The sequence below is a fragment of the Brienomyrus brachyistius genome, chromosome 16 (genome assembly GCF_023856365.1).
Source record: "Brienomyrus brachyistius isolate T26 chromosome 16, BBRACH_0.4, whole genome shotgun sequence".
NCBI classification, from domain to species: domain Eukaryota; kingdom Metazoa; phylum Chordata; class Actinopteri; order Osteoglossiformes; family Mormyridae; genus Brienomyrus; species Brienomyrus brachyistius.
In genome coordinates, this window is record NC_064548.1 from 13,521,321 (window position 1) to 13,540,465 (window position 19,145).

Consider the following 19,145-nt stretch of genomic DNA (forward strand, 5'->3'; position numbering starts at 1 on the left):
GACTGGTCAAAATTCCACACTGGGTCCGAAATGTACGATCCATTCTGTTCATGTTGACATATTCTATATTAGCCTTTCGCTCTGTTACAACTGTGATCACGAGTCAAGGAACCGTAATGGACGTAGAAGTCAAGGAATGAAGGGAGAGTGCAGATTTGTAGGCTGCTATTTCAGAAGTCAGTGTTAATGCTTCAAATGCTGAAGGTGCCTTGATTATTTTTAATGTGCCTAAGAATGTAGAATGCCTGCAGTGGATTTCGTAAATGCATTCGTTTCAGACCGCCACCGTGATGCCGCTGATGTCATTGCTTACGTCATTCAAAAGTAGTGTTTGCACCTCAGCAGCAACGAAATAAAATTGAAGCCTCTATTGCACTTTTTTTTGCGGACGGAGTATTTGCACCTGGCCAGTTTTTAGCCCTGGGACAGTCTGTGAATTTTAATTATTTTTACCTGTAGGCTTCGTCCTCACCAATATTACTCTGTTTTCGGTCACGTGGTCGCACATGTCACGCTGAAAGTCAGGGTCTGTGTTTCGCGTTTTGTCTTGTTTGCCGAAATAGCTACTTTGACCGAGAAATTAGCCCCAAAATGGATCATTATAAAGTCTCCGCAAATTAAACCCAATGACAACATTTGAACGGGACCCTTTTGCAAATACGCTGAAAAATTTCAGACGCAGCTGCTGTGTGATGTTAACGGATATAAACCCTTTTGTCGTGAGAGGTAAGCTACACTGTTTTCTATACATGGGACATGTATAGAGGCGTACTGTGTCCGCTAAGTAACCCATTCCATTTCTGTACGTGGCTAATCACAAATGTCTACAGAAGGGCAACAGATAATTGCTGTTAATAAACCTGTAAACAATGTGCCTGGTTATCGATTCGTTTTTTTTATTTTTTTTGTGAATTTGTTTGAATGTTTCCAGAGTTGCTTTTAATTGTCTGTCAGTGAACGTTTCCTTTTTCACTTTCTGTGCTGACACTGGTAACTCTGATCCTGCCCGGAAAATTCCTTTAGGAAAACATGGGTGTGTCTTAGTGGGGTACAGTGTGTTGTTAACCAGGACACTGTGCCTGTCATCAGAAGGTTGGTGGTTCAAATCCCCGTATTGGCAGTGCGAATTCACCTTTGAGCTCTTGCATAAGGTTAACTCCCGTTTCCCTCATGAACCATCTCCCCCTGCTTGCTCTCATGATTACTGTATACATCACTTCGAAAAAAAGTGAGCCATATATCAGCTAATGCTGCTTGGTCCTCAAATAATTTGACTCACATTCTCCTTAATACATTTACCTTGAACTGAAGAACACAGTGAATATTTTAGTGCAGAAATACCAGGGGGAAAAAAAAGATCTTTCTGAGATACCATGAACATGTTTCTATAGACCTGGAATGAGAAGTTGGCGGTGGGAGTTTCATGCATTTGATTGGCCGGGGAACTGAAGGAGTCAGTACAAAAGGTTTTGTCACCAAGAAGCTGCAGTGAAGGGCTCCTTTAGCCAAGCACTGGCAGAGGCAGATGGGGTCTGCCGGCATCCCCCCTCCCTCTCTGGGCTCCCAGAGCCGCCCTTTAGCTGAGCGCTTACAGAGGCGCATGGGGTCTGCCGGCATACCCTCCTGCCTGGGCTCCACCTTGTCTTAATCAGGCCTTGGTGACTGAATCCCACCCGATGCTGCCTTATCGTAACGGAGGTGTGTTGGCACCGATAACATGACTCGGAGGAAAGCCTCTTCATTTCATCTCCATTTTCCCTGCTCTTTTAAAATAAATCATCACGTCAAATGTAATTATGATCGATTATTTACTTGATTAGATCAATTAAATTCATAGCCCCCAAACAATTACTTTGTAACCAAATGAGTGATGATCCTTTAATCCAAGCTAATTTCAGTAGTAATTTAAGGTGCATAAATGAACCAAATGTAATTATGTTGACATATTTTAGTTTTATTTGCCCAAATGTGCTGGCAGCGATCTTTGTAAATGATCAGGAATTTGTAATGGTGCTTGAATATGACTGCTAATCGTTCCTTTTCCGTACAAGCTAGCGGTGAACCTGGATCACATGCTCCTTACTCATCCCCCATGCAGTTTACTGGAGCTGTGTTGCACATAATTTTTTTCAGGATAAGTTTGCTGTTCATTATTTATTACTAATTTATTACTAATTGGTGTTTTTTTTTAATCTGTTATTGCTTTCACTATTTTTTTATGGTGAAGGTGGGGCACCTTGCATTTCACTGCAAGTTATAGTGGAAGTGTACATCTTGCATGTGACAAATAAAACTCTATCACAGGAACTATAGTGCACAAGGTGGGGGGGTGGGATACCCCGGTCCATGACATGCTACGTTGAAAGGCAATTTAGAGACGTCACCTACCTGTATGATTTTGGACTGCGGGAGGAGACCAGATTACCTGGTTAAAACTTCTGCAAACTCCACCCAGACGGAGCCGGCTAGCAGGAATGAGTCCCACGGGCCTGCAGATGTGAGGCAATATCGTTGTGCGCTGAGCCAATGTGCCACCTTAAGAATGACTTCTATCATTATTTAATAAGAGCCCGGGAATGATTGCACACACTGAGATCCCACTGGGGCCAGGGATCAGAACCATTGTGCCAGGAAATCTGAAATGAATTAATCAGGAAATTGTAACCGCGTAGAGCAAACCAGCCCATGTTTTCGGTTGGTCCCACTCAAACCCAGTCACATGACTCGCGTGGTTTAAAAACACAGGTTATGCTTGTGAAACCGTGCATTTGGCTGCGTCTCACCTAGTCTCTCTTTAAGCCAGACTTTTTTACACAGTGTCACTTTTACAGCTTCAGGCTGAATCTGTGTAGATCCCCGAAGCCAAAGCTCAAAGCGGGGATCGGAGATGTTCCCTGTCTGTGTGTCAACCCTCCTGCATTTCACTCTGATTTTAAAAGCGAATCAGCGCCAACTGCGGCCTTTCTGACGACGAAGCTTTGACGTTCAGAGGTGGGATGCAGAGCGGCTGGTTCTGCTGATAAGCAGGCTGTCATAGAACTCCTTCACATTCGCACCTGCTCTAGCATGTGCAGATTCGGTATTGATCCAACACAATACTGTGTTGAGATGCCTTTTTTCCTCCTCCAAAACAAAATGCACGCTGATGCTGGTGCTGGAACACTTGATATGTCAACATTTCCTCTGATGTGCCAACAGATGCCAGCGCCACCAGCTTAGGAAAATGGAGGCTTGTCAGAGTAATTAGAGCCTCAATTATTTTGCAAGTCAAAACTACAGAATATGGAATAAAACAGTGCAATTGTGTTCGTGCCTTTAGGGAAGTGGTATTTTCTGGCTCTCCTTCAAACACACAGATGGGTGTGGAGTATGTTTTGTGCTTGAAGTGCAGGTTTGGCCCCTGTCTGGTGCCCATGGAGAAACTGGGGGCTAAAGTACTTGCCCAATGAGATTTGAACCAACAACCCTCTGAGCACAAGCACAGTATCCTAACCCACAGAACCACACACTACCCCCAAAACACATAATAAGTAGCCCAAAGTGAATGGGCTTCTGTTCTGAGACTGGTTCCTCCCAAGGTTTCTTCCGACTAGGGAGAAAATACGCTATACAAAATAAAATTGTATTTAAAAAAAAAATGAGCTGAAAGTATCATGAAAATCCATAAGCAGGTACATGGCAGAACCAGCCCTCAAAGCGGCATTTGAAGTCCACATACATTTATGTCTTGGTGTGACCTGCTCAGCAATGCAGAGAGCAAAGCACCCTAATCTTTAGAAGTTTATTGTGTTTGTGTAGTGAGGGAAACTTTGTGGCAAGTATAGAAAAGCTGGGGGGGGGGGAGTAAATTGATGGCTATACGACTGAGCTTAAGTGCTTATTGAATTAACTGTGCATTTGGTAGCCGCTGTTTTTGGTGGCCATGCTGACGATGATGGATGTGAAGCATCTATAGCACTGGTGTGTGCAAGATCAGATCAGATCTCAGCTGGATCCTCTACAGAGCCTCTGCTGGGGAAGTATTCCACCTCCTTTTGGGGGGAGGGGGGTGGTAATCCATACCGTAAGTTAGGGGTCTCCAACTCCAGTCCAGGAGACCCCCCAGCCCTGCACAGCTTAACTCTTTCCATGTTCCACCACACATGATTCAACTCAAGAAATGGGTGATAATTAGCAGAGAAGTAGAAGCAGGTGTGTAAAATGGGGGGAAACCCAACAATGTGCAGGACTGGGGCCCCCCCAGGACTGGAGCTGGCGACTCCTGTCCAAAGTTTTTCCATCTCATCTCGCATTGCGCTTTGGCTTGGGGGGTGACCAGAGTAAAGGGGATACAGACTTAACCATCTTCATCCATACATCCATGTATATAATGGTCTGGGTCATGTCATAAGGGTACCTGGAGTCCGTCCCAGAACAAGGCTGGGGTTCCCCCTAGATGGCACGTCAGTCCATCACAGGACACACATGCATATACAGGTATACACTATGCTACCCCCCCTCAAGCCCACATCAAAAAAAAGAAAAACTGTAACAGTTATATGTATCTCCCAAGCCAGGTTTCCAGAACTCTCAGGAACTATAGCAAGATATTAGAGATATTTAAGCATATTAATTATGCTGACCTGGCTCGGTGCGTATTGAGGGACTGGCTCCAACTTTATGAGGGATTCCAGAATTGGGAAGGCTGGTATTTTTTAATTGCCCGTGCTGGTGTGTGAAGTGTGTCTGCCTGCAATGGACCAGTATCCTGTCCAGGGTATCTCCTGCCTCATATCCCTTCCTGGACTCCAGGCTCCTTGTGACCAAGTACTGAGTAAGCACCATGGAAGATGGATGGGTGGATTACCACGTGCAGCATGGTTATATTGTTGAGTATGATTTATGGATGCGCATGTAGCTCAGTAATAGACTGGTGGCCCCTCCTTTATAAATCTACATATAACTTTGTAATAGACTGGTGGCCCCTCCTTTATAAATCTACATATAACTTTGTAATAGACTGGTGGCCCCTCCTTTATAAATCTACATATAACTTTGTAATAGGACTGGTGGCCCCTCCTTTATAAATCTACATATAACTTTGTAATAGACTGGTGGGGCCCCCTTTATAAAATCTACATATAACTTTGTAATAGACTGGTGGCCCCTCCTTTATAAATCTACATATAACTTTGTAATAGACTGGTGGGGGCCCCCTTTATAAACCTACATATAACTTTGTAATAGACTGGTGGGGGCCCCCTTTATAAATCTACATATAACTTTGTAATAGACTGGTGGCCCCTCCTTTATAAATCTACATATAACTTTGTAATAGACTGGTGGCCCCCTCCTTTATAAATCTACATATAACTTTGTAATAGACTGGTGGGGCCCCCTTTATAAATCTACATATAACTTTGTAATAGGACTGGTGGGGGCCCCCTTTATAAATCTACATATAACTTTGTAATAGACTGGTGGGGCCCCCCTTTATAAATCTACATATAACTTTGTAATAGACTGGTGGCCCCTCCTTTATAAATCTACATATAACTTTGTAATAGACTGGTGGCCCCTCCTTTATAAATCTACATATAACTTTGTAATAGACTGGTGGGGCCTCCCCTTTATAAATCTACATATAACTTTGTAATAGACTGGTGGGGCCCTCCCTTTTATAAAATCTACATATAACTTTGTAATAGACTGGTGGGGCCCCCACTTTGTGAAAATGTCCTCTACATTTTGAGGTTTATACTTTCTGAGGGACCCATATTCCACTGTGGGAACGAAGCACGAAAAATATGGAAAGATAAAATTGTCAAACATGGGCTGATCATGCCTCTGGTATCTCGGAGAGTCTCTGGGTGCAGGGTGGGCGACTGTGTGACAGAGCTAGGGGGTGGGGGGGGGGGGGGGGGTGCACAAAGACCCCACACAGGTTGACTGCCCGTTTGACATTATCACTAGGAAGGGAAGGTGCTGCAAGGCCGAAGGACTCATCGGCTTTAACACGTCGGTGTTTTGTACGGACATGAGGTTTAACCCTTATTTTACTCGACTTTTAAAGAAGATAATTTGATATACAAATGTGTGGGTTTTTATACACTGTTACTGATAATAATGTATCAGCATCTAAACATCCCTGTGCATATTTTATCCTCTTCTACCGATTAATGATGTAACAATAAATATAAATACATTTCTTATTAAAAATATATAAATAATCTATTACTGTATGTACCAGTGAATGCAGGAGCTTATATTTGTTGATCTGCTGATCATACACAAAGACTACAAAAAACAGGAATTAATTAATAGGTGTTCTGTTGGAAATAAAACTGCTTGGATGAGCTGACCGACCTTAATCCGAGAACTGGTGAGGGGAGATTTATTTTTACACTGAGACAGAAAAAAAACATGTAGAAAGGAACCGTGTGGGGGGGGTGTTAGGCGGGGACACGTGGGGTTAAAATAAATAATACAGATATCACAAAACATATGAAGGTTTCGGATACCAGAACTCATGCTTCACTAAAATTCCACGGCACGACGCGTGAGCCAATAGGCAGCGAGCTTTCCCGCGGGGGGCGGGGCCTGCCAGCCCGATGAGCGACCGCTGCAGATCACGCTGTCAGATGGCGAAGTAACGGGCCACTAAAGATGCGGGGCGGAGCAGCATGCCGCCCGAGGCACCTTAAGGAGAGAACCGCTTAATCAAAGACGAAGCGACGACGTATGAAAACGGCAGCGGTTACGGTGGAAGCGCCGCGCTCACGACTCGAAAAGCGCACATTAAAATCTGTCCGCGTTTCGTCCTGAAAGGTACCGCTACTAAGCCGTGGGCTATGGGCTTCTCCACGAATTTGTGCGAGACTTGTTACTCTGAGAATGTACGTTTGTCCGGGAGCAATGTAAATATAGACCCCCCCCCCCCCCCGGCCAAAAAAAAGCCCCCTCTGCGCCAGAGGTGATGTGCCTTGTCCACTTTATGAAACAACTACCGGGTCTATCGCTAACATGGACATACACAAAAGCGGAATTACTTTACAGAAGGGCAACTGCTACCATACCATGGTGTGGTTATGGGACAGAGTTTCTTTGTGGTTGAAAACAAGGTGTATCCTGTACAGATCCATTTATCTTCTAACCACTCCAACTGGTCAGCGTGACAAGGAGCCCTGGAGCCTAGGCCAGGCAGCACAGAGCAGAGGGGTGAGGTATACAACAGACAGGATGCCAGCCCATCACAGGACACACACACACACAGAGCAGAGGGGTGAGGTATACAACAGACAGGATGGCAGCCCATCACAGGACACACACACAGAGCAGAGGGGTGAGGTATACAACAGACAGGATGCCAGCCCATCACAGGACACACACACACACACAGAGCAGAGGGGTGAGGTATACAACAGACAGGATGCCAGCCCATCACAGGACACACACACACACACAGAGCAGAGGGGTGAGGTATACAACAGTCAGGATGCCAGCCCATCGCAGGACACACACACACACACAGAGCAGAGGGGTGAGGTATACAACAGACAGGATGCCAGCCCATCACAGGACACACACACACAGAGCAGAGGATTTAAACCCTCAGCCCTGGAGGTGTGAAGCAATATGCACTGACCTGTGCTGGTCATATTCTTTGCAGATATTATAAAAATTAAACGTATCCCATTGGAAGGCTCAGGATTATCTTCTTTCCAGGCCATTTATTACTGGCTCACAGTGTTGTTTACCACATCATCCATATAAATTCCAAAACTTGATGTATATTTTTAATGTAAAAAACAACATACTGTACATTACAACAGTCCATTTGAGGATAGTTTTCCTTTTTTAAATTAATGTTTACACATTAAAATATTACAACAGCTTTGAATACCAGAGAATTAGAAAAACACATGGTTGAACATATCTCACTCTATTCTAATGTCTCAATTAAGACCATCCTCTATCTGGCTCAAATTATACAAAATATATTTATTTTTTGCAATAATTTCTGAAGCGGTGACTGTGTACAGAATGATAGGTTACTATACACAATAATACATTCATTTGTGAATGTAAACAATTCCAGTTTACTCTATACAACGTAAAATTCCTTTTTTTGATATATACATATATATGTGGATATATAAACATATTTATGTATATATTACATAGACACAGCTTTGTACACAAAAGGTAGTACAAAGAGTAGGATCTGAAGCAAGAACAGAGAGTTCACTACCATTTACAGAAAAGTAAGAAAATAATTTGCATATTGAAAACAGTGCCTTATATCTAAAATGCAAATGATGCTTAATTTACAGGTTTCATATCTCTTCCCCAGAACACATTCACTCTATTGTTCCATCGACACAATTCATTGCCTCTACAGTGAATACATCAGGGCCTTTCATTTGAGTGAGTCACACACTGACAGCTTACAGATTTATAATTTCAGGACACGTACAGTAGGTCTGTAGGGGGTAGGGCCAGGTCGGCAGTGACGGACCACACAGGAAGTGAGCTTTTCAGGTACGTACGCTATTCAGGTTCCCACTCTGCTTTTACTGTGTTCTCTTTAACACAGAGTAATAAAGATCATCCTCATTACAATGTTACTAGAAGGCATGTACATAAACCCCAGTAACAAGCCTACACGAGTATAAAATCAATGAGCATGTGGGTGGCCATTGGTTTTTCCGTATTACTTGGCTAATCTGGCAATACATTAGCTGCTGTTTTATCGTATATGTATGGACTTGTGCCATATTCTGTTGGGAGTCTGCCTGTGCCTACAGCCTTAACATGGGCGTGTGTCCAGGATTCAGCTCCTCGTAGTGGTTGGTCGGCCGGCACCTCTGTGCAACACAATCAACACAAACCATAACCTGGTTGTGTGTTAATGCTCGATTGTACGTCATAGTTAAAATACGTGAGAACTCCACAAGCTTCACCGTGACCTCCAGTGCACTTCTGAATGGTTTAACTATACAACTAAATTAGAACAAAAGAAATCCACCTTCGACCCCTTCGGATATTGACAAATAAATAGAAAAAGAGGCAATAGTTTGCTTTTGTCCTGCCTGGAGCTGTTAACATCTGAGGTGCTTCTTGCTGGACATGTCGTTCCAGACCCTGTGCATTTCCTCGGGGGAGATCTGGTGCACTGTGACGACTCGGCGGTACCTACAGAGGCTGTAGGCCATCTTCCAGTGGTTGAAGCCGCTGTTCTGGAAGGGGTGGATGCCTAATTTGCGCAGACACAGCCCTACGTAGACGTCCTCAAGGTGCAGAAGACGCGTGTGGAGGGACGTCTTGTATATGAGCTCGGCCACGTCAGCCGAAAACACATAGCCAGTGCCCGAGCAGAAAGGAGGGTATTTGTTGTCGGGGTATAAGTCTCGGGGCATGTACCATTTGCTGCGCATATCCCGGATGGGCCCCCCGTTGATCACATATCCCGTGAAGTACCGTCTCCTGGGCTTAGTGGAAGGCTTCAGCAGCTTGTAGACCAGGTTGTCCATGTTGACAAAGATGTCGCTGTCCGTCTTCATAACATACTTGGCCTTGGGGCAGTAGGTGGCCACCCACCTCATGCCCATGAGGGTCTTAAGTGTGAGGTTGTGATAGGAGTCGATGAAGTCTTCCACCACGATGTCATGGAAGATCTGGCTCTCCTGCTCCACCATCTGGTTGAGGACAGCATCCGTGTTCTTGCCCAGCAGGAAGAGTGTGATGATTCGGATGTCGCTCAAGCCGCCTTCGTCCCCCCATGTTTCTCGGATGGCTTGCCGGGCGTCAAACTCCTTGTGCGTGGTGCTGATGAGGATGACGAGGAAGGGGGCTTCCGCCTCGCACTTCTTGGGTTCATTGATGATGAAGTCAAATGCGTGCGGGTTCAAGGGGCGCGTCCGGATGTTGGTGAATGTGATGTTGCTCTGTTTCGGGACCTTCCGAACGGGTATGGTCAGCTGCGTCACGTAGGAGGACGACGGCCGCGATATGCTCAGATACCAGAGAGCGCTTGCCCAGCAAACAACCGTCAGGATGTACAAGCAGGAGACCTTTGAAGGCATTATGCTGCATTTACGTGTGTTTCATGCACTCAGGTGTCTTTCTTTTCATTAGAGAGGATTTTTCCAGCAAGGCAGCATTGAGCTGCTCCCACGTCACCGTTGGCATTTATTGTTTATCACGGACAGCTCTATCAAAAAGTGATGCGTGCCATAGTTGAGAGTGGAGATTTTATTCTTCTTTAATATACTTTCTCAGTACATGACCGATCCGGAACCTTCACAAATCTCCGGCCTATCTTCCTCCTTCTTCTCCATTTAAATCTGCAAAACAAAGAAATGAAAGAACTGAACCGCTGAATGTCAGAAGCAACCACAGGCGAGGCTAGCAGCGCGTGCCAGAACTTCAGAAGGGCCGAAAAACACCGGCACCGAGCTACAGGAGTACAGAGGAAGTTTCATGAGTGCCTTACAGCTGCTTTAAATGTCTGAGTGAGTTACGCCCATTACATCAAAGTCGGCTTGAGTCACATGACATTTTGATGTCTCCAGCCCCGGAGCAACCCCCAAAAAAGCAGCCCGTCTGACGCATGGAGTTTCATTACAGCTGGCAATGCTATCCCAGTTAAGCCGCAGTCTCCGTGGCCCGACATTGAAGTCCTTGTCATTCCAGGGGAGTTTCAGGCGAGCGGGATAGCAAAGCACCACCTACCTGCTGCTCGGAAGGCAGCCGCCCAGGGAGGTGGGCCAGTTACGGATGGGGTTTTGGTTAGATGGCCCTAAATTTCCAGATACTCGATTAACGTGAACCTGAACGCTGTCAACTGCAAAGCGTCACATCTGAAAAGCCAAGTTGCAGGCCGGTTGAGGACGGAGAGGTGGAAACACTAAGTTGAACAGATCCCCAGATCATTCCAAACACACAGTATCACACCATCAATGGCACACATCCATCCATCCATCCATTATCCAAACCGCTTATCCTATTGGGTCGCGGGGGGTCCGGAGCCTATCCTGGAAGCAATGGGCACGAGGCAGGGAACAACCCAGGATGGGGGGCAGCCCATCGCAGGGCACACTCACACACCATTTACTCACACATGCACACCTATGGGCAATTTAGCGACTCCAATTAGCCTCAGCATGTCTTTGGACTGTGGGGGGAAACCGGAGTACCCGGAGGAAACCCCACGACGACATGGGGAGAACATGCAAACTCCGCACACATGTGACCCAGGCGGAGACTCGAACCCGGGTCCCAGAGGTGTGAGGCAACAGTGCCAACCACTGCACCACCATGCCGCCCCTTCAATGGCACACATTCATACTTAATTAATGAAAAACACCACACACAGCTGAAAACTGAGCGCGTTAATACACCTCGAAGAGATCCTCTGAATTCACTTCACCCAATCAACTCAATATGATGAATTATCACACTTTAACACTTTATCAGTTTACATGATTGTTTAGTCATAATCTAGGAATATTTGTTTTATAGATTGTCCCACCTTCAGTCTACAGATATTTTTAAGGCACTTTTAGTGTGAAGGTGAACTATGTAAATGTTCCCGTGGTCGTTCTGCCCCCATATAACCGTCCACGATGCAGCACTAGGATTGCACGTGTGACTTCTGCTGTTTATGGTTACAGTGAATGCGGAAATCTGCTGACATCAGAATTTGTATCATTTATATAACACCTACATACCCGACTGCATTTGATCGAACCTGTAAATTAACATTCTGCTATCTCCGTATTTTACTGTTGAGTAATAATCTCTAAAAGAGAGAAAAATGAAGGTGATTTACATTCTCCGTGGGCTGCGAGCCCTGGGCTTACAGTATTATGCACGGTATTTGTGACTCTCGTCGGGCCTCCTGCACGTTAACTTTAAAAATGAACCCGCAAGACGGAATGTTCTAACGCTTAGCTGGCACCTCACCATTAGAGTTCTCCCCTTTCACCTCACTGGCAAAGTACTCAGAAGGCGGCTATATTAAGTCATTTTCCGTGTTATTTCCCCCGTGTGCTGGAGGAGTCATCCGTCGTGGCCATGAGTACTGCGCGACCTTGCATAGGCCCTTCTAGTGATGCCGCTCGATGGTGACTTCCTGCTTGCTTTTTACTTTCGATTTTTACATTTTATTTATCTAGCGGATGTTTTTACCCAAAATAACGCACTTTTTTTTTTTAAATAAAGGAGGGTCACACAATCTCCCTGGAACCACTGGGGATTAAGACCCTTTGCTCGGGAGCCCGGCAGTGAAATCAGTCTGCTGATGCCGGGATTTGAACCAGTGACCTTCTAATCACAGGCACAGCATACTACCTTAATAAGCATCACCCTGCCCCCACACCCTGTCAACCCTCTTCCTTTGCATGTTACACCCACAACGGTGAGGTGGAGGTACGAGTCAACAGACATCTGCTTGCTCGATCCACCTTAGGATGCGATCCCCCACCCCTTGAACCAGCCGGGTCTCAATCCGCTGGTGAATTTCCCAGCACCTGCCGCTCTCTGCGGCTCAGAGGAACCCCAAGACTTGCAGGGGCCTCTCAGTGACAAGGTGATCTAGTAGTGGAAGCTACCGCTGCTGCTCAATAATGAGCCTCTCCCCGCCGTGGCACCTGCAGCATCCAGGGCCACGAGATGCCGCCACTATTACCCAGGCTGCGTAGCCTCATGGTGCCTCGATTCCCATCTCCGTACATCAGAAACAGCGCGGATTTTTGGGCGTGGACACTGAGCCAACGTCGCATGAACACCAAGGCCGGTGCAGCTACCAATTATGGGAGCAGGGTTTGCATGTCATCGTTGACATCTAGTTATTTTAATTAGATTTACTTTTTCTTTAATGGACAGCATATATTTGGAATAACTACCGTTTACCTCACATGCACAAAACAAGGCACGGAAAATTGCAGATGATTTAAGTTTAGATTGTTTTGTGATTGACTCAGTGTTTTGCTGTATTATTATATTTTTCCTGACTGATGCAGCAATCAAGCTTCCATCTGGTTCTTGCATTTACACTGGCCATTCGCACAGGGCCGACAGTGAGGCTTGGATGACCTGGACTCTGATTTCACCTCATCCAGGCTTGAGAGGGCTGAGCTTTTGCATGGGTTGGCATGAGTCTCCAGCAGTGACTGCCGCAGTGCAAAAGATCCACAGTTCACGTCAAGCAGTGACCCAACAATAGCGTGACCTTTGCGTGACCCTAGCATGATGCTATGAGGGGCAGGCATCCTATCCAGGAAGCATCCTTCTTTGCATGCTCAGTTTTTTGGGAAGAACTCCAGAATACCAATGCCTACAGAACAGAAAGATAAAGACAAAATGTACTAGATGGAGACTGCAATGTTTACATGGTACAGAGATGTAGAGAGCACTGGGCCGGGGGTGGGGGGGGGCAAATTTCAGAATAGAAGATGATTTTCTTGTAGTACAAGGTAACAATTATCTGAACGCTGGACTCCTGCTTCTTAGGAATAATGCTTCCCAGGATCAACCCTAGGCAAAGGCATGGACAGCATTCCAGACAGGTACACATCTGCAGCCAGACATTTCCCAGACATACCAGCGGAGCCAGGATCAGTCTCCTGTTGCCCCAGAAACGGAGGACGGCCCTCAGCATCACTAATCGCATCACTTATATTAATACATGAGCTCACTCGTCACCTGGCAGGGAGGGCAGGTAATTAAAAAAAAAAAAACCCTCAAATAAGACGAAAATCACAAGACCTCTCACTGAAGAGAAATAACAGCTAGCTCTCCGCGTTCGGTTGACTCAGAACATCTGAGTCCATGAAAGGACCTCCAAGAGACAGAGCAGATTTACAAGCTCCTGACACTAATGTATTCAGCCTTTATGAAATGCTGTCTTGGAAGGAGAGAGAGAAAAAAAAATCGACTCCAAGGGAAGGTTTACCTGTGTTTACCAATATGTGCAGAGGCTTGGAAATGCGTTAAGGTGCTTTCTGTGTCAACAGTGGGTACAGGGAGAAGAAAAACAGACAGCCAGTCTATGCTGGATTTCTGGGCCGAGGTTCCCCGATGGTGGAAGAAGATGCAGGAAACACCTCAAGACCCGTCTGTTCCAGGAATTCGTCTACCAGTCAGATGCCTGTGTTTCCCAAATGTTGTTAATTTTGCTCTTCTGGCCATTGAATAATCTTGTTAGGTTCCTGCTTTATTAGAAGCCGTGTAGCTCCTGCTCCCATACTGCTTACACTCGTACCTGAGCGTTCACAGGAAGCTCAGCCTAGCTGCACTGATGCCTAGTTGACTCCTTTACAGCATGCATGTTTGCAGTGTGTTATTCAGTTGCCTCAGTTGCACCTCTCTTTGGAAAAAAAGAGTCTGTGAAATATATAAAATAATACATATGTATATGGTAGTGGCATGGTAGTGCAGTGGTTAGCACTGTTGCCTCACACCTCTGGGACCGAGTCTCCGCCTGGGTCACATGTGTGTGGAGTTTGCATGTTCTCCCCATGTCGTCGTGGGGTTTCCTCCGGGTACTCCGGTTTCCCCCCACAGTCCAAAGACATACTGAGGCTAATTGGAGTTGCTACATTGCCCGTAGGAGTGCATGTGAGAGTGAATGGTGTGTGAGTGTGCCCTGCGATGGGCTGGCCCCCCATCCTGGGTTGTTCCCTGCCTTGCGTCCATTGCTTCCGGGATAGGCTCCGGACCCCCCCGCGACCCAGTGGGATAAGTGGTTTGGAAAATGGATGGATGGATATATATTGCTGGGAAGGAGTGCTGGATTGGATGAGGAATGTGTGTGAAGATACAAACACTCCCACTGTCACATGTGCGTTGTCGTTGTCGTCATGGTGATCTGCCAGCTTTCAGTAGGTAAACAGCAATCCTACAATCATGGGGAGCTACCAGTGAAACGGGGGGGGGGGCAAACAAAGAAAGCACCTTCAGGACAGCCCTGCGGGACGAGCAGGAGGCGAAGAGAGAGACCTATAAAGTTCAACAGCGGTTTCACTTCAGAATCGATCCACGCATCAAAACAAGAGCAGCAGAATGTAATGGAGACAAATTGAGAGGTACACAGGCTAATACTTTGACATTTTGCCATTGATATAAGTTTTTTTACAGAGTTATGATATTACACAGATGTCAGGTGCATGATTCAGGTCCAGAATGCCCATTAAGATCAGATTTACTATAGTCAAGTCATAAAAATCAATACTTCTGCATGGCAGCCTCACACCAGCGCTGACAGTACAGACGTATAAACAAAAATAAACAGCCGACAGGTGACAGACAGCATATAAAACTGTCTGCGGGTATTAAATTTATGGCGGGGTATTATCCAGCCTCACATGCAACCTTTTTAGGGCCAGTTATACATTATTTTCAGAGTTGTATTAATCTTAATATGTGTATTCATTTAGGAAAAAAAAAACTTTTTCAGAGCAAAAATGAGTGTCCTCAGGTGACCCCATTGATGGACATTCCGGGTGGTTCCAGGCTTTGCGCTCATCGCATTTCTCTGCCCGCAGGCTGGTCACCTGACTGCGAAGCTGGTCACATGACGGTGAGACTGGTCACATGACAGTTCGTTCATTGGAGTTTATTCACCTCGATCGGCGTAAGCGGCCGGATCTAAGACAGTGTCCCTCTCGGTAGGCCAGCGATTACTACGGTAGCTACGCCTGGAGTGAATACTTCAACCCTTGAGGGAAAATTTCGAAACCACATGGGCAAACAGACATACAGCTCCATGGCTGATAACTGTGCAAGGAGTAGCGTCCCAGATCGTTGAGGGACGCGATAGATCACTATGACTTATTTGCTCCTGGTGTAGTTTCTATAATTGACTCAAAGGAAGTCAGATTTTTCTGGCCACCATCCCCCCCCCCCCCCCCCCCACCCCTACCCTATAAATGTGGCGCTCTAGGGAGCGGCACTGCAGCAATGAATCTGCCGCGGAGCAGCCTGCTAATACCGGGATAACATATGATGTCTGTGGGGGGGGGGGATTGCCAGAGCTGCTACTGACATTTGTGGTGGGGGGGGGGGTGTTCCTGCATAGTGCAGCCCAACCCTGCAACTAATTAACACATCATTTCTTTAAACTGATGACCGTGCTTAATTGATTCCTGGTGCTTGCATCCCCATCAGTGGTTCCATAGACCAGATTTTCTGATCCCGGTCCTCGGGGATCCCCCAGACGGTCCACGTTTTCACTCCTGCCCAGCTCCCTGCCATACTGTATGTGGACTGTCTGGAGGTCCCCGGGGACTGGAGTGAGAAACACTGCCATTAATAATTACTGGCTGGTAGGGAGGTGATGTGAAGCACTTTTCCTGCATTCTGTTTGAACTCGGAATTTAGAATCTCCTAGCTGGAAATGTCAACTGGCACGCCCCCTGCAGTCAGAGTTCTGTCAGTCGGTTGAACCTCTGCAACCCTGACCACAGAATCCAAGATGGTTGCACCATTCATCTACAGAAGAAAATGATGCACTTATATACTGTGTATTAACACTTCTGTCTCATTAAATCTGCCGTACATACAGTACTTTCCAACAGCTATCTGTGGATACGTTGCTAGTGTTTCTTTTCGCAAAATACTGCGTAATGCAGTATCATCAACACATATTGCTAACAATGGATAATAATGACACTGGTGAGGACTGGTACTGCTAAATGGCTTTCCAACTTGTACTGCAACGCAGTGAACTGGTGACGCATCATTTCCAGCTCCGATTTCCGACCTCACGGGTAGATGGAATGCAGCATTTGTTGCTATGGAAGTGGGAAGCAGCGAGTGAGAAGGGGGTGAGAATCAGAGGTTGGGGTGTGGGGGTGTGGAGAGACTAAATCCTGTCGAATTCTAACATCCAGGCTGAATGGCTGTGAAAAGCTACCTGTGACTCACTTCAGCTCTCCTGCGGTGTAATTATGTTACGCAATTTTACACGCCACAGCACCTGTTCACTTCTCGGAAGCGTGACATCACTGTCACTGAGACCACCGTGATCTGATCTTCTGGTCATTTCCATAAAGACCAGCGCTGCTCCCCTATATCCCAAACTGAACGTTCTAGAAACTAGGAGCGGGTCCTACCTGAACCTCTAACTTGGAAACCTGGCTTTCAGTATTTCGGCGTGTCTGTTTTGTGGATAAGGAAAGCAATCACTTCTGGATCGAGATGTAGCTTTTAAATATGGGATATATAAATTTAGGAGTTTTATAGGGTACTTTGGGAACTAAAAGTACACAAGGATGGCTGTAAAGGGCAATATCAGTATTAGCTGATAAATCCCTGAAAGTAACGATAAGGGCTTAATGACAGATGATAAAATATACAGCAATCCTGGACAAGCCACCATCAGATTAATCTGCACTATATATCCGATGGAATGACCGGCTGGCTGCAGAGCACCGTTTGATTTATGGGGGCATCTGTGGAGGGAGACACCCACCACCCAGGCAGGACGCCAGCCCACTTCAGGGTCATTTCTGACATCCATCTCTCTGACAGAGAGTCCTGTTAGCTGCCACCTCTCACCATGACCAGGTTCAGCTGGATCAGGACACCAAAGTCAGCAAGGGCTCCTACCAGAAGGAGCCGGAAGACTGGTCACATTCATTCATTTAGCTGGTGCTTTTATTCAAAGCGACAAATGAGCAAGGATCAGAGAGCAGGGAGCAACTGGGGTTAAGGGCTTGACTCAAGAGCCTGAAGGTAACACTACTCTGCCAGCCATGGCATTTGACCCAACAACCTTCCGGTCGGGAGCACAGAGACCAAACCTGCTAAGCCATGCATTCAGACACTTTCAGCTGGGGTGGTCAGTGGTGGGTCACAGAAATCATTCCCTCACTGAAATCGTTCCGCTCCGTTGCTGCCAACATGTTACACTGGGCGTGTAACAAAAGGTATAACCAGTTTCACAGCCAGGAGCATCTTCAATACTTTTTCCATAACTGTTTATCCATAACAGGATCACGGATGGAGTTTATCCCAGGCAGCACGGAACACACGACAAAGGGCAGCTTGAATGGGGTTCCAGTCCATCACAAGACTTTAATATAGAGTCACACAATCTAGAGGTGAGGAATACAACAGAACATTAAGAAAAACCAGTGGAAATCATTGCAAAATCATTACAGTGAATATGACACATGATATTCCCATGGAAAAACACCTGATCCATGAGCAGTTTTCTGGGATTTTGACACAGGACACACTTATAAAGACGTCCCTGACGTGGCAATGTGAAATAAAATAACCTGCAAAAACAAAGGTCTAAAACAGCATAGGGATATAAAGTTACGCAGATAGATAGATAGCCTCTGTGCCTGTGATCGGAAGGTCACTGGTTTGAGCCCCGGCCTCAGCAGAATAGTCACATGTTCGTGGGCCCCTGAGCAAGGCCCTTAAGCCCTATGCTATCTGACCCTGTGCTCTGACCGCCCCCCCCCCCCCCAAGCTTACTCCCAACTGCCTGTGCAAAATGAGGTAGGCAAAAGAGAAATTTCCCAATGGGGATTAATAAAGTATCACTATTCTATTCTAGGCAGGCAGATAGTTAGCTTTTATTAATCCCTGGAGGTGAATTCAAGGAAATGAATGTGATGCAGGGATTTGCCTTGAAGTTATTAAAAGTTCAATTTCCGCAAATAAATCTGTCAGGATCGGCGCCTGTTGTTCTCCGTCCTACGTGTTCCTTTCCCATTGGACCAGCAGGTGTTGCCCGGCATCCTGCTTCCCCCATCCCTGTCTTGTTCCCATCAGCCCCAGTGTGTTTTCCCATTTCCCCGAGCCACTGCGTAGCTCTACAGGCTGAATGTGTGACTCTGAGGATGAACCGCTCAAGTCATGAGTTTGAGGCTGGCTGTACATCAGCTTCACCTTATGTTCCGTGTTTATTGGTTCTCCGTTCCCCTAGTGTCTGTTCTTTACCTGTTTCTGGTTTACCCTGCTTCTGCCGTGTTTTAGTGTGTCCTGCATATTCTTACGTCCGAGTCTTTCCTAGTGTTGCTACCCTAGTGTTTGCTATGTTTCCTAGTTTATGTGCTTGTGATGTTTTCCAGTTTTTGCGCTCATGAAGTATTACTGATCCCACCTGTCGCTCGTTGTCCTGCGCTTTCATCGATTGGTTGTTTTTG

At 46.1% G+C, this 19,145-nt stretch overlaps 1 protein-coding gene across 6 annotated transcripts in view; it reads right to left on the reverse strand.

The window, feature by feature from the left end:
- Nucleotides 1-7,828: 7,828 nt before the first annotated feature.
- Nucleotides 7,829-19,145, reverse strand: part of LOC125709623 (beta-1,3-galactosyltransferase 1) — a 90,019-nt gene continuing 78,702 nt past the window's right edge. For all 6 annotated transcript variants that reach the window (XM_048978254.1, XM_048978253.1, XM_048978255.1 and 3 more), the window contains one exon: nucleotides 7,829-10,325. In XM_048978254.1, coding sequence (XP_048834211.1) covers nucleotides 9,081-10,064 — 984 coding nt within the window. In that variant the 5' untranslated portion in view covers nucleotides 10,065-10,325 and the 3' untranslated portion in view covers nucleotides 7,829-9,080. The remainder of the gene's footprint in view (nucleotides 10,326-19,145) is intronic.